At 51.4% G+C, this 15184-nt stretch overlaps 1 protein-coding gene across 2 annotated transcripts in view; it reads right to left on the bottom strand.

The window, feature by feature from the left end:
• Positions 1-3777: 3777 nt before the first annotated feature.
• The window catches only part of NUB1 (negative regulator of ubiquitin like proteins 1), a 36176-nt gene continuing 24769 nt past the window's right edge, over positions 3778-15184 (bottom strand). The window contains exons 11-15 of one of the 2 annotated variants that reach the window (XM_068972298.1): positions 14765-14917; positions 8542-8688; positions 6404-6499; positions 5582-5759; positions 3778-5368 (exon numbers count right to left, since the gene is read on the bottom strand). In XM_068972298.1, coding sequence (XP_068828399.1) covers positions 5190-5368; positions 5582-5759; positions 6404-6499; positions 8542-8688; positions 14765-14917 — 753 coding nt within the window. In that variant the 3' untranslated portion in view covers positions 3778-5189. The remainder of the gene's footprint in view (positions 5369-5581; positions 5760-6403; positions 6500-8541; positions 8689-14764; positions 14918-15184) is intronic. The other variant, XM_068972299.1, reaches the window with a different exon arrangement.

Genomic DNA, 15184 nt, shown 5'->3' with positions numbered 1-15184 from the left:
GTGCGTCGCCCCCGCGCCGGCGGCCTTCCGAAGCCGTCGCCGGGCCGCCCGCCCCCACCCCGCCCGCGTCCCCCGCCCGCCCCTCCATCCGGCCCTCCCTGGACCCTCCCGCGACTCTCAGGGTCTCCAGCCGCCCGGGCTCCGGGCGCCCGAGGTCCCCGGAAGCCAAGTCTTTTCCTGCTGAGCCTGACGGACGCTTCAAAAAAGGCACGGACTGGGGTTTTCCCCTGGCGGTCCAGTGGTTCTGACTGGGCGCCTTCACGCTCGGGACCCTGGGTTCGATCCCCGGTCGGGAGCTAAAATCCCACAAGCCGCGCCCGAGACAGAACCCCACGGACTGCCGTTATTTTGGCAGATTGTCCGCTTGTGAAGGATGAAATACAGGTCCTTGGAAGTGCCTTGTGGTGCCTCGCCTTTGTCCCGCGCCCTCTCAGAGGGCAGGAGAGTGCCTGCGAAGCTGGGGCCTGGCCCACCCCCGGCGGTGAAGCCCTCTGCCCCCCCAGTGTCACTGCAGTGTCCCTGAGCCGGGGGGTAGCTGGAGGGGGGCCAGGGGGCAAGGAGTCAGCCCCGCGGTCTGCCTGGGTGACGGCGGGGATCCGCTGCTCCTCCCGCCGGCACAGAGGCGGCCCCTTCTCAGGTGTGGACAAGGCAGGCCCTGGGGGTGTGCAGGGGAAGCCCCTGCCAAGAGCGGGTGAAGGGAGAAGTGGGGCTCGGGCTCTGAGACCCTGAGAGGAGCCGCCTCAGCGGCCCCCTCACACCCGGCAGGGGCCCTCTTCCAGCCCCTCCGCTGATGCCCGCAGTCCACATCCATGGTGGCCTCCAGGCCCGGCCCTGGCTGGCCGCCGTCGCAGGAAGAGGAAATGCTGAGGAAGACAGTGTCCGCCCTTGAGAGCTGGAAAGTGAAAGCGAAGTCGCTCAGTCCTGTCTGACTCTGCGATGTTGTTTCTTGTAGCCTGCCAGGCTCCTCTATCTGTGGGGTTCTCCAGGCAAGAATACTGGAGTGGGTTGCCATTTTCTCCTTCAGGGGATCTTCCCCACCCCTGGGATCGAACTCAAGTCTTCCAACATTGCAGGCAGACTCTTGACCCTCTGAGCCACCAGGGAATCCCCTTGAGAACTGAGCATCTTGCTAAAGGCAAGCCTCCCCAGGCAGAGGCAGCCTCTGATGCAGAGAGGTGGGTGTGGGTGCAGAAAGGTGTCTTGATGCCAGATGCACCCCGGGATGCCCAGGTCCATGCCTGGTGGGTAAGGACGCTGGCCCTCTGGCCACATGAAGAGATAACAGTACTGACTCCAGGGGCGATAGAAAGCGCAGCGCTACCTCTGAGACTGTGCTCTGGGCCACGGCCCCAAATTCTGGGAAGCCAGGGGCCTAGCCAGAACAGGCTGGCTGGTGAGGAGGACCCGCAGAAGCAGCGTCACCCCGCCTTCTTCAGGTGGGACGCAGCACCCAGGAGAGATGAGGGGTCCCTGGGGGCTGCCCGCCAGGTCTGGGAGCGCTCACTTCCTAGCGGTTCTCCAGGGCCAAGGACAGGCCCTCCCAGTCCTGAAGGGCTTTCCAGGAAGCTGAAGTTCATTCCAGGGAGGGCGGGCAGAGAGAACCCCCTTGAGTACCTGTGCTGATGTTTATACTCACCCTTCTCGGACTGTGTTGCTGGCAGAGGCAGTGTGAGTGACCAGACGCTCGGTCCTTGGTGCTCACAGCTGATGCTGCTTTCCTGTCTGGACAGCACGCGCGCGCATGGCGTCCTATCCAACCACATGCATCTTCCCTCACTCTACCCTGAGAAACAGCCCCTGGGCGCAAATCCTACAGTGGGCTGCCACATTCGGTTTTCTCCAGCCTGCCTCTCCAAGAGTAAGAAATGGAAAACTATTTTGCATGTATACAGCATGATATATTTGGGTAAATTGTATTTCAGTAATTTTTGTGTGCGCTCTTTGGTTTGGGCATCAGGGTGATGGTGGCCTCATACAGTGAGTGAGTTTGGAGGCGTTCCTTCCTCTGCAGGAACAGTTAGGAATAGTTTCAGAAGGATGGGTTTAACTCGTCTTTACATGTTTGGTAGAATCCGCCTGTGAAGCCATCTCCTCGTGGACTTTGGTTTGTTCAGTGAGATCAGTTGCTCAGTTGTGTCTGACTCTTTGCAACCCCATGGACGGCAGCACACCAGGCTTCCCTGTCCTTCACCATCTCCCGGAGCTTGCTCAAACTCGTGTCCGTCGAGTCGGTGATGCCAAAAACATTTGGTTGGGTGTTTCTAAATCACAGATTCAATTTTAGTACTTGTAATCGGTCTGTGTCTTCTGTTTCTCCCTGGTTCAGTCTTGGGAACTTGCACCTGAGAATCTCGTGCAGCTCTTCTAGGCTGTCTGTTTTATTGCTGTGCACTTGCTTGCAGTAGTCTCTTACAGTCCTTTTTCTAGTTTTACTGATTTGGGCCCTCTCCCCCTTCTTCTTGATGAATCTGGCTAAAGGTTTATCAATTTTATAGAGTAATTTTCATTTCAGCAGCCTAAGAGGGCTTTGCTAGATGTTGAGGAAGCTATAAAGACCAGATAACCACAGGTTGTTTCTTTGCCTTTGGTAATATATCCTTGCCTCTGATAAATCCCTTTAGTTGGGTAGGGGAAGGACAGGAAGTACTCACAGGATTTATGGGCGGGAAAATGGACAGGATGTGGCGGTGTCACCAGAGCCAAGGGCAGCCAGAGCTTCATGTAGGTGATGGGATCAGATCTGACTGCGTCAGCACGCCCTGGCCAGTGCCGGCAGCCTCCGCTGACCCCCTCGGCCCACAGGCCTGGCCATCCCACCCCTGTGTGGAGCCCTCTACGGCCCCACTAGGCGCCACTCATGTCTGGAGCGCTGCCTGCCTCTCAGGGTGCTCTGTAGTTGGACTCAGCAATCTTTCCAACCTCTGTCTCACACCCTCTGGTGGGCCTAGGACAGCCCCTGTGACTTCATGAACACGGCACTCAGCCTGTTCCACCCCTACTGGAATCTCATTGTCCAACATCCGCAGTGTCCTTTCCCTCTGACTCTCCAAGGAGAACCATTCCCAAAAGCCCGTCTCCTCTGTGATTTCAGGCTCAGCACCCTTCCTCCTGTTTAACAGCTTTTTCATCACAAATGTCCTTTGCTCTTTCTCTTGCATTCCAGAGCAGGGAGCGATGCTCCATCACCGCCTGTCAGGTGTCACACGACCAGCTGGAGGCACAGCCAGGGCTAACGCCCATCAGTGTGTGCAGATGGGCAGCCCTGCTGGTGGACAGCGCACACCTACACTGTCCTGAGCCCCGAACGGGCTTCTCTGTGTCTCTTCACACCCAAGCGGAGCGTGAGAACTGCCAGTGTGGCTTGGCTCCCCTAGCCTCTGCCATGGTCAGTAAGCAGCAGCTGGGGAAACGAGAAGCCACACCCGGCCACGCCCAGGGCAGCACCTCGTGAGCCAAACGCTACAACCCAGGCCCCAAATCCAAGCCTGCCTTGGTCTTACATGAGGCTGGGACCCCCTCACAGCCTCAGCCATCAGGCTAGGAAGCACCCACCACCACCCCGACTCCCTTCCCGAGGCCCAGAGCCTCTGTACACTTGACCTTTAGTGACAGTCACTGATGATCCTCATGGGAAGTCAATGGAAGCTGACACCTCCAACCTAAATGAAGCTCTACACCACCCGGACACTGTCACCACTCAAACAGTTTGGGAATTTGAGTAACTCATTGCAAAGTTAGGCTGACAATTTTGGAATGTATCTTCCGTCTTTTATTTTCGCCTGTACCATCCACTTTTGAAAGAATGACAAGATTTCTACCCGTTTACACTAGCCTGCTGTCCAAGCTCTATGATTTCTGAAAAAGCGGAAGCACTTCAGCCAGCCCCTCAACGGCAACTGTGTGACCCCTCTACCCTCAGTCGTGGAGCTTCCAACGGGGCAGGAAGTCTTGGGAACACACCTGGTGCGCATTTCTTTCCACACAGGCTTCTCCCAGCTGTGTCCTGGTGCTGCTGAGGGTCTTCATTTAATAACACGTTTAGAGGAAGGCATGGTCAACTCAGAACAGTTACTTGAGCTGTTAAGAGGCTAGTAACTACATACCTTTAGAAAGTCTTCTGTATTATACCCAACTCCCACACAAAGACATGGAGAAAATATATCTTAAATCTCTGATAGGCATCTCAGCCAGCAATGGATTTACTATGGCAGCGCTGCATCTCAGAATGCTAATTAAAAGGAAGTTGCCTTGGCTGGCATTTAAGACTTTCCTGTTTAATAAGAGATTTTGTATCTGTAAAGAACTCTGAATATATATACATTCTGAATTTCCACCCAGAATTTCAAGGGCCTACTTTGCTGAGTGTTAGTCGCTCAGTCGTGTCCAACTCTTTGTGACCCCATGGACTGTATGTAGCCTGCCAGGCTCCTCTGTTCCTGGAATTCTCTGGGCAAGAATACTGGAGTGGGCTGCCATGCCCTTCTCCAAGGGATTTTCCCGACCCAGGGATGGAACCTAGGTCTCCCGCACTGTAGGCAGACTCTTTACCGTCTGAGCCACTGGGGAACGTCTACTCAGCTAAGCAGGAAAAACACTGCTGTCTCAGGCTGAAGGCCTCTGTCACGGTCTGGTGTGGCTGCAGTAGGCAACGCCTTGTCTCTAACAGGCTCCCAAAGCACTTGGACAGCTGAGGCGCTAAGGGACACGCTCGGGAAGCAGCAGAGGGCGAAGCAGGAGGCAGGGCTGCGTTGTGGGAAGGAGGCGACCGAGCACTGGGTTCCAGAGGGCAGGAGCGCAGGGCGAGGGGGAGGGCGGGAGACACGCCCACCTCCCCCTCCCCAGCCGCTCTTCGCGCAGCCCTCCCCAGCCGCTCTTCGCGCAGCCCTCCCCGGGAGCCACACGAGCAGGGAGGGTGGCGCTCAGGCCGCAGAACCTGAAGGCAGCGGGTGACAGCGAGGTCAGGCCAGAGGCGGCTCAGTTCCCAAGGCCACCCCTGGGGACTGGCACCCTGCCCCACCCCCCATCTCTCACTCTCTACATCCCTGTTCCCTGCCCACCCCTCCTACCCCTCAGGAAGCAGCACTTTGCAGCAAAATCAGTAAAAAGGAAGAAGAAGAAGGCCTGCATTACACCTTGAAAACGACAGAATATTTATAAGCAGAAACTTAACAGTTATTTCTGTTCGTCGCTTAGTTTTTCTTTGCTGCCGACTTTATGTTCTCTACATAGGATAAGTACTCTGCAATAATAATCTCTTCGTCTTCCAGAGTTGAGTCAAGGTAGTCTTCTTCGTGTTCTGGGATGTCTTCCAGGACCTCATTGACAGCCTCTGTCTCCATGTCTTCGTCTGTTGAGGCACTAGAGGTGCCTGCAGTAAAGAAGCGTGGGCATCGAGGGCTCAGGGAGACAAAGAGAAAGGCGCGTCCACGGAGAGACCGAGCTGATCCTCAGCTCTGCCTTCACCGGCCACAGTGCCGAGGGGCCCATGGGGTGGGCGTCTAGGGACGCCCTGCTCAGGCCTCGACGAGGCACCCCCTCCACCCACCAGCTCCCACTTGGTGCTCCGAGACCCCAGACCCACCTGCAGAGTCGGACGGGGATGTGGACGGTGTGGACGAAGAGTCTTCTGCCGAGAGCTGCAGGTCGGGAGGAAGTCTTCCTCCATTGTGTACCAGGGTCTGCGCCGCCAGCTGGACGTTACCCCTGAACACCCTCAGGGCTGCCTTGGCGGCGACCGCATCGAAGCCCATGTACACCAGCTGGGGGAACAGGGAGGAGGCGGCTCTGCAGAGGGCCCGCCGCACAGAGCAGACGTGCCCCCCACGGCCGCCCCCCCACGCGGGGCCAGGGGAGTCTAATCCTGGTGGCGAGGGTGCAGGGGGAGAAGTTTAAAACCCACCGCACACCTGGACCACCGGCTTCCTCTGCTAACGTGCGCATGGGGCAGCTTGGGAAGGAAGGAGGGGGACCTGGGCCAACTGCGTTGGGCAGTCACCTCAGAAAGGCAGCCAGCTCGAGCCAGAGGATGTGCTGTCCATCTGCCTAGTGACCAGGCTCGTTGGTTAAGTGTTGCCAGCAGGCTAATGGGACGGGGGCCCAAACCAGAGTCACCACAGTGACACCCTTGCAGGTCACAGGCAGGGAGATGGGCGGTCAGAAATGGGTCAACGCACAAAGAGGCGTGTGTACAGAAGAGGAGACAGTCTGAAGAACACCTTCATGTTGCTGCCTGGGTGTCCTACTCTGAAGGGAATGCCGTGGTCTGCTTCCCCGGGGCAGGCCTGGTGACACCTGGAGCCCCGAGAGCCAAGGACTCGGCCCTGCCGGGCCACCAACCATGTCACCCCAGCCAGGCCCACACGAGGCGGTGCCTGCGGAGAGGGCGCGGTGCACTTTCACTTACTTGGTCAATCTTTTCCTGAGACGGACTTTGTTGACGGTTGTTGCTTTCTGGAGCTGAATCATTTAACCACCACATCTGAGGATTATGGAGAAGAATCTGAAAACACACAGGAATAATTCCCTTCGCTCACCCCTAATGTCTGCTCACTCCCTCGGGCGCAGACTACGCACCTGTCACGTGCTCAGCAGACACAGCTATGGGACGCACAGACAGGTGCACGAAGTGTGGTGAACGAGGCAAGGGTGCTGTGGGAGCAGAGAAAAGGGACCCGCAACCAGGCAGGGGCTGGGGAGGAGGCCCCTGTTCAGAGAAGGCTCCTGCCAAGGGGCCTGACTGAGTCGAGGTCTGAAGGATGGACAAGATTATTCAGGCAAAAAGGTCTCATCTGAGGAAGCAGGAAAGGGTTTGAGAGAGTGGGCAGGAGGATCCCAAACAGAAACAGACGTTTTCTTAGAGCTTAGCCTTAGGGATGACAAGGTCGTAAAAAGCTACAAACAGAAAGCTATCAAAGCAGTCCAGGGTTGCCTGCTAAGGTCATTTTTCTCTGGAAGGTGATGTGCTCTAGGTTTAAAATGTCATGGAGAAGAGCAGAGGTCTTCAGACCTGGATTTCTGTCACATGATATTTACTCTCAACCTCATAAAGCTCTTTTGGGGAATTTCCCTTTTAACCTAAATAGTTCTACATTCATCAAATGTATTTTTGTCCTATTTGTGTAATTAAAAGAAAAGACCCTGATCCTGGGAAAGACTGAAGGCAGGAGGAGAAGGGGACGAGAGAGGATGAGATGGTTGGATGCCATCACCGACTCGATGGACATGAGTAAGCTCTGGGAGTTGGTGATGGACAGGGAGGCCTGGCGTGCTGCAGTCCATGGGATCCCAAAGAGTCAGACGTGACTGAGCGACTGGACTGAACTGACTGTATAATTAAAAACTAGCTTTGAGCCCCATCAGTCACTCCGCGTATTCAGAATATTTTTTATTTCTCTGAGAAGTCAGAGAAATGAAAGTGCTTCAGCGCTTCAAGCTTCCCCCACTTCTCCTCCATCTACCGGGCCCACCACCCAGCCTGCAGTCCTGCTCCCCCAAGGTGCTGTGGGTCCCACACGGTTGCTCTGACCCCACTGTGCTCTCCACCCATCTATGGGCTCCCCAAGGGCAGGCGAGGGCTTCACGCCGCTTCGCCTGTTGAGAATCAGCACAGTGCCTGCCTCATTAAGCACCAGTCTGCTCCGTGAACACAAATCAGGAGGATATGGACCCAGGCAGAGCACAATGGTGCCCTCTCCAGCACTCTCGCCTGGAGAGTCCCAGGGACAGGGAGCCTGGTGGGCTGCAGTCCATGGGGTCGCACAGAGTTGAACACAACTGAGCGACTTCACTCTCACTTTTCACTTTCATACACTGGAGAAAGAAATGGCAGCCCACTCCAGTACTCTCGCCTGGAGAATCCCATGGATGGAGGAGCCCGGTGGGCTGCAGTCCATGGGGTCGCTAAGAGTCGGACACGACTGAGCGACTTCACTCTCACTTTTCAATTTCATGCACTGGAGAAGGAAATGGCAACCCACTCCAATGTTCTTGCCTGGAGAATCCCAGGGACGGGGAGCCTGATGGGCTGCCGTCTATGGGGTCAGAGTCGGACATGACTGAAGCGACTTAGCAGCAGCAGCAGCAGCAGAGTTATACCACTCATCTGGACTCCGAGCTTCTGACTCACTGCTGAGGATTTCTTTAAAAGGCCCTGTTGCCAACATGTACTACTGACTACATGATAAAATTAGATATTCAAATAAAATATTTTAAGTCAAAAAAACTAAACTGAAACTTCAACCACCTTACTCTTCTTCCATGTTACTGTGAAGCTCCTTCTGTTGCAACCAGAAACCTCACCCGAGTTCTCGCCCTAGGAGCCCTGCCGCATCTGGGTGGGGCGCACCATTCCGGCTCGGCTACTGGGTGAAAGAGCGAGACCTCTGACCCTGGGATCCAGAGCAGGAATGGAGAGCAGCCAGACCACAGTGGCGGGGCTCCTGGTGCCATGAAGCACCAGAGAGCCGCTCAGATGAGCAAGTGGAGGAGACAGCACCCGGGCCGGGAGCCAGGCTGCTCTGGGAGGTATGAGGCAAGGGTTACCTTCAGGGCCTCCTCCAGGTTCCCGCCGGCCTGATGGAGTGCCTGCCTGGCTGCTCGCATGGAGTAGCCCATTCCTTTCAGATGGTTAATGTTCTCCAGGCGGCGTCTTTTCTTCTCTCTTTCCTCCTTCTTTATTTGGTCCAGTTCCTTTAGGAAAACAGCAAAGTCACCGAGTTAGGGATTGTGATTTTGTAGATCAGTGCCATCTCCTCTTCCCACCTCAGTCCTAATCAGGAGAATTCTGAGCTTGTTTTGAAAAAAAGTGTCATTTTATTTTTATGCGTATATTAAAAAAAAATATTTTTTTTGCATGTATTTATTTTTTTGGCCAAACGTGGGGCTTGTGGGATCTTAGCTCCTCGACCAGGGACTGAACCCAGCATTGGCAGTGAAAGTGCAGAGTTCTAACCAATGGACTGCCAGGGAATTCCCACAAGTGTCATTTTAAAAGGATTTCTGCTGCTTAAAAAAAATAAAATGAGTTCAAAAACCACTAACTGAATCCAGCCTCATCATTTTGCCAATGAGAAGACAGAAATCTCTCAAGACAGCTGGGTGACCCAGTCAAGGTCATCACTGGCCGCAGAGCTGGGGGACGGCCTCTTGTACATTCTAGACGGGGTCGGTCTTTGGCCCAACGTGGGGAGGAGGGCAGAGAAAACAGCCTTTTCTCCTCTAATGTATCTGTTCCTACCTCCACGGCTCAGCCCAAGCACAAGGGTCCCCTTCTACATTCTCAGAACAGGATCACAGCTTCACTGCTCAGGAAAAGAAGGGAATCCTCGCCCCAGACCAAGCATTCCCAGCTGGCAGCAGGACCAGGAGGAAGGAGTGACTGCCCCAAACGTTTCCAGAGATGAAGACCACCCCCGCCTGTATGCTCCTGTTTACAACACCGGAGAACCTGCCTGTGAACAACTGGGCCAAGGACAGCCAGCAGCTCTGCAGACCGGCACCCCCACTGCACCTGGACACTGTCCGCACCCCCACCACATCCTCTAATGCCTCCCAGGCCATCTCCCCGCTCCAAGGCCTTCTACATAGGCCTGTCAGCTCCCGCACCTACTCAGAACCTGCAGTGGCCCCCCTCGAACCCAAAGAGGCGGCCCCGGCTCCGAGACCCCAGCTCCGCCTCCAAGCTGAACTCTCCTGCTTCCCCACAAAACCCACCCAGGCCAGCAGAAGTATTCTTATCGCTCACATTTCAACTTGCATTCACACACACACACCGTGTTAAATGCCTTTACCCTGTTTCATCCTCTGCTTTCAATCCCAGCTTCTTCCATTTATATTTCAAAGGCTAAGAAGCATGAAGAACCTTTAAGCAGAGGAAGACGCTGCCAGCCAGCCAGCAGACACGGGCCTCCGGCCTCTTCTGTCTCAGAGCTGACACAAAGCTGGGGCCTCAAAGGATACTTTTCCCTTAGTCACAAATGTCTAAGTCAGTTCTCTTTTAACCACACAGATACAGGCTATTCCTCCTTACACGAGGATTAGGAAAATAAACCAAGGAAATGACAATGAGTATTGCACTGCAATATTCCGGACACACAGTAAAGTCAAAAGTTACGAGAGAGACCTGCTCAGTAACAGTTCAGTTCAGTCGTGTCCGACTCTCTGTGACCCCATGAATCGCAGCACGCCAGGCCTCCCTGTCCATCACTAACTCCCGGAGTTCACTCAAATTCACGTCCATCGACTCAGTGATGCCATCCAGCCATCTCATCCTCTGTCGTCCCCTCCTCCTCCTGCCCCCAATCCCTCCCAGCTTCAGAGTCTTTTCCAATGAGTCAACTCTTCGCATGAGGTGGCCAAAGTACTGGAGTTTCAGCTTCAGCATCATTCCTCCCAAAGAAATCCCAGGACTGATCTCCTTTAGAATGGACTGGTTGGATCTCCCTGCAGTCCAAGGGACTCTCAAGATTCTTCTCCAACACCACAGTTCAAAAGCATCAATTCTTCGGTGCTCAGCTTTCTTCACAGTCCAACTCTCACATCCATACATGACCACTGGAAAAACCATAGCCTTGACTAGACAGACCTTTGTTGGCAAAGTAATGTCTCTGCTTTTTAATATGTTATCTAGGTTGGTCATAACTTTCCTTCCAAGGAGTAAGCGTCTTTTAATTTCATGGCTACAGTCACCATCTGCAGTGATTTTGGAGCCCCCAAAACTAAAGTCTGACACTGTTTCCCCATCTATTTCCCATGAAGTGATGGGACCAGATGCCATGATCATAGTTTTCTGAATGTTGAGCTTTAAGCCAACTTGTTCACTCTCCTCTTTCACTTTCATCAAGAGGCTTTTTAGTTCCTCTTCACTCTCTGCTATAAGGGTGGTGTCATCTGCATATCTGAGGTGATTGATATTTCTCCCGGCAATCTTGATTCCCGCTTGTGCTTCTTCCAGCCCAGCGTTTCTCATGATGTACTCTCCATATAAGTTAAATAAGCAGGGTGACAATATACAGCCTTGATGTACTCCTTTTCCTATTTGGAACCAGTCTGTTGTTCCATGTCCAGTTCTAACTGTTGCTTCCTGACCTGCATATAGGTTTCTCAAGAGGCAGGTCAGGTGGTCTGGTATTCCCATCTCTTTCAGAATTTTCCACAGTTTATTGTGATCCACAGTCAAAGGCTTTGGCATAGTCAAGAAAGCAGAAATAGATGTTTTTCTGGAACTCTCTTGCTTTTTCGATGATCCAGCGGATGTTGGCAATTTGATCTCTGGCTCCTCTGCCTCTTCTAAAACCAGCTTGAACATCAGGAAGTTCACGGTTCACGTATTGCTGAAGCCTGGCTTGGAGAATTTTCAGCATTACTTTACTAGCGTGTCAAATGAGTGCAATTGTGCCATAGTCTGAGCATTCTTTGACATTTTCTTTCTTTGGGATTGGGATGAAAACTGACCTTTTCCAGTCCTGTGGCCACTGCTGAGTTTTCCAAATTTGCTGGCATATTGAGTGCAGCACTTTCACAGCATCGTATTTCAGGATTTGAAATAGCTCAACTGGAATTCCATCACCTCCACTAGCTTTGTTCATAGTGATGCTTTCTAAGGCCCACTTGACTCCACATTCCAGGATGTCTGGCTTTAGGTGAGTGATCACACCATCGTGATTATCTGGGTCATGAAGATCTTTTTTGTACAGTTCTTCTGTGTATTCTTGCCACATCTTCCTAATATCTTCTGCTTCTGTTAGGTCTATACCATTTCTGTCCTTTATTGAGCCCATCTTGGCATGAAATGTTCCCTTGGTATCTCTAATTTTCTTGAAGAGATCTCTAGTCTTTCCCATTCTGTTGTTTTCCTCTATTTCTTCGCACTGATTGCTGAGGAAGGCTTTCTTATCTCTCCTTGCTATTCTTTGGAACTCTGCATTCAGATGCTTATATCTTTCCTTTTCTCCTTTGCTTTTTGCTTCTCTTCTTTTCACAGCTGTTTGTAAGGCCTCTTCAGACAGCCATTTTGCTTTCTTGCATTTCTTTTCCATGGGGATGGTCTTGATCCCTGTCTCCTGTACAATGTCACGAACCTCATTCCATAGTTCATCAGGCACTCTATCAAATCTAGGCCCTTAAATCTATTTCTGAATTCCACTGTATAATCATAAGGGATTTGATTTAGGTCATACCTGAATGGTCTAGTGGTTTTCCTTACTTTCTTCAATTTAAGTCTGAATTTGGCAATAAGGAGTTCATGATCTGAGCCACAGTCAGCTCCCAGTCTTTTTTTTGCTGACTGTATAGAGCTTCTCCATCTTTGGCTGCAAAGAATATAATCAATCTGATTTTGGTGTTGACCATCTGGTGATGTCCATGTGTAGAGTCTTCTCTTGTGTTGTTGGAAGAGGGTGTTTGCTATGACCAGTGCGTTCTCTTGGCAAAACTCTATTAGCCTTTGCCCTGCTTCATTTCGTACTCCATGGCCAAATTTGCCTTTTACTCCAGGTGTTTCTTGACTTCCTACTTTTCATTCCAGTCCCCTATAATGAAAAGGACATCTTTTTTGGATGTCAATTTTAAAAGGTCTTGTAGGTCTTCGTAGAACCGTTCAACTTCAGTTTCTTCAGCATTACTGGTTGGGGCATAGACTTGGATAACTGTGACACTGAATGGTTTGCCTTGGAAACGAACAGAGATTGTTCTGTTGTTTTTGAGACTGCATCCAAGTACTGCATTTTGGATGCTTTTGTTAACCATGATGGCTACTCCATTTCTTCTGAGGGATTCCTGCCCGCAGTAGTAGATATAATGGTCATCTGAGTTAAATTCACCCATTCCAGTCCATTTTAGTTTGCTGATTCCTATAATGTCAGCGTTCACTCTTGCCATCTCCTGTTTGACCACTTCCAATTTGCCTTGATTCATGGACCTGACATTCCAGGTTCCTATGCAATATTGCTCTTTACAGCATTGGACCTTGCTTCTATCACCAGTCACATCCATAGCTGGGTATTGTTTTTGCTTTGGCTCCATCCCTTCATTCTTTCTGGAGTTACTTCTCCACTGATCTCCAGTAGCATATTGCGCACCTACCGACCTGGGCAGTTCCTCTTTCAGTATCCTATCATTTTGCCTTTTCATACTATTCATGCGGTTCTCAAGGCAAGAATGCTGAAGTGGTTTGCCATTCCCTTCTCCAGTCATGGCTACGTCTAGGCGAACGAGTGCACGTCTCTTAGGAAGGCTGCCACGCTGCCTCTCACAAGCCCTTAACATGTCAGCGCTGTAAGTGACCTCGGTTTCATTAGTCTGTTGCTTTTGCCAGATGAGAAGCTGGCCTGAACTCAGGGCCACGAAGCACAAGAAAGTCAAACTTGTAGGCATCACATATAACTCTCAACTCAGTGAGATGCTCAAACTCAGAGCTTCAGGAGCTGAGAGGACGGCAGATTCACTGGAGCTCACATTCCATGGGCCTCGGAGCTACTCTTTCCCTCCAGCTACCCTAGCACGCCCAAGGGTGTGGGAGGCTGACCAGCTCCCCGGGGAGGCCCTGACGTGCCTAAGCGAGGGAAACAGGTGCAAACCACTCAGGTCTTGGCATGCCCTTGGCCACAGTAACTGGCTCCAGGGCGGCCTATCAGTGAGCAGCTCAGGAGGTCTCTGAGGGCCCTGGGAGCCTCTCTTGCTGTGACGGAATGACCCTGCTAACACGGAGGAGGTGGAGAGACAGAAACCAGAACTCAGGACAGGGCGAAGCACCCCTAAAACTAACCTGAAACTCAGTCCGCCTCTGGCTCTTCCCATTTAAGAAGGCCAGCAGGCCTCTCCTGCACCCTTTGTTGCCTTCACCCAAAAGCATCCTAACTACACAGTCAATGGGTGGAAGAGTGAGCAAGGTCAACTGTTGTATATTTACACTGTTGGTTTTATTTTCTCCAAAGGCTTATAGTTTAATTCATTAAATGCACATCCGATAGGACACCACTATTTTAAAAAACAACAACAACTTGTTTTTGCTTCTTATAAAAAGTTAGGAAGTGAAGTGGGAACTTTTACCACTTTTTATCTCTTGGCTTTTCAGAACCTTCTGTAAAAACTCAGAATGCTCTTCTCATATGGGAATTAGAAAGTACAGGGGAAAACCAAAGCCTCAGTTCAGGTTTTGCCAACGACGTGACCCATGACCCCAGAAAAGTCCACCCCTGACCTTGTTTTCCTCATTTGTAAAAGCAGCATATTAGACATAGTAAAAATCCTTCCAACTCCCCAAATCCTAAAGTTTCTTTTTAAAAACTGTACTTATTTCTGCTTTAAATGATTATAATTTTGAATCTTTGCTTTCATAACATATTGTTAATTGCTCGTATGATTTGACTCATTTTTCTAGGCAAGAATGTCGTCCTGAACTGTAACAATGACCCCATGGAAAACACAGCCCCCTTTAAAATGGTTTCCAGAAATACACTATGTGAAAAAAAGAGAGAGAAAGAAGACTGCTTGACTATAGTATTTAAGACTATACTTATGAGCGATCTGCCACCACAGCAAGGGTAAAACGAAGGAAACTGTACTGTCTGAAAACTGATGCAAGAAAAAAGACAAATTTTTCTCCTGACTTCCCAGTCTGAAGAGATAAAGATTTCCTTGTTAATAATACCTGCTATGGAACTGTCTTGTCTCTATTCTTTCATATCCGAGAGCTAAGGCGCTTTGGGACTGCACCTACTCAAAGGCACAGGCCTCACCAAGCGCTGCCAAGACCACGTTACGGTACCTCTCTGCGGTTGGTGATGTGGACAGCCGCGTGGTCCACGTTCCCGTCACACGCCCTCAGGCCAAGCCGAGCTTCCTGGGCACTAAATCCCAACTGCATCAGATTGTGAACTTTGGATGGATCAATATATAGCTCTTTCAAGAGTTGACATGCCTACAGACAGAGAAAAATATAAGGATCGTGTAACCATTAGCAACATTAAAGCTGAACACAAAGCTAACACTTAAAGAAAACTGGGTTGTACCCTTTAGATAAAAACTCTAAATGTGACCTATTGTCAACCAGTGCGAGTGTAAACAGACAACGCGTCTCTGCTCACCGGACTTACACGCAGGGTAACATGAGAAAATAGGCCAAGGACGGTGGGAGGGGCTGGGATCTATTCCCTCCTCTTTTTTTGATAATGAAGTCCCCTGAAGT

Source organism: Capricornis sumatraensis, chromosome 5 (genome assembly GCF_032405125.1).
Source record: "Capricornis sumatraensis isolate serow.1 chromosome 5, serow.2, whole genome shotgun sequence".
Taxonomy (NCBI): Eukaryota; Metazoa; Chordata; class Mammalia; order Artiodactyla; family Bovidae; genus Capricornis; species Capricornis sumatraensis.
This window is presented reverse-complemented; position numbering and strand designations above follow the sequence as displayed.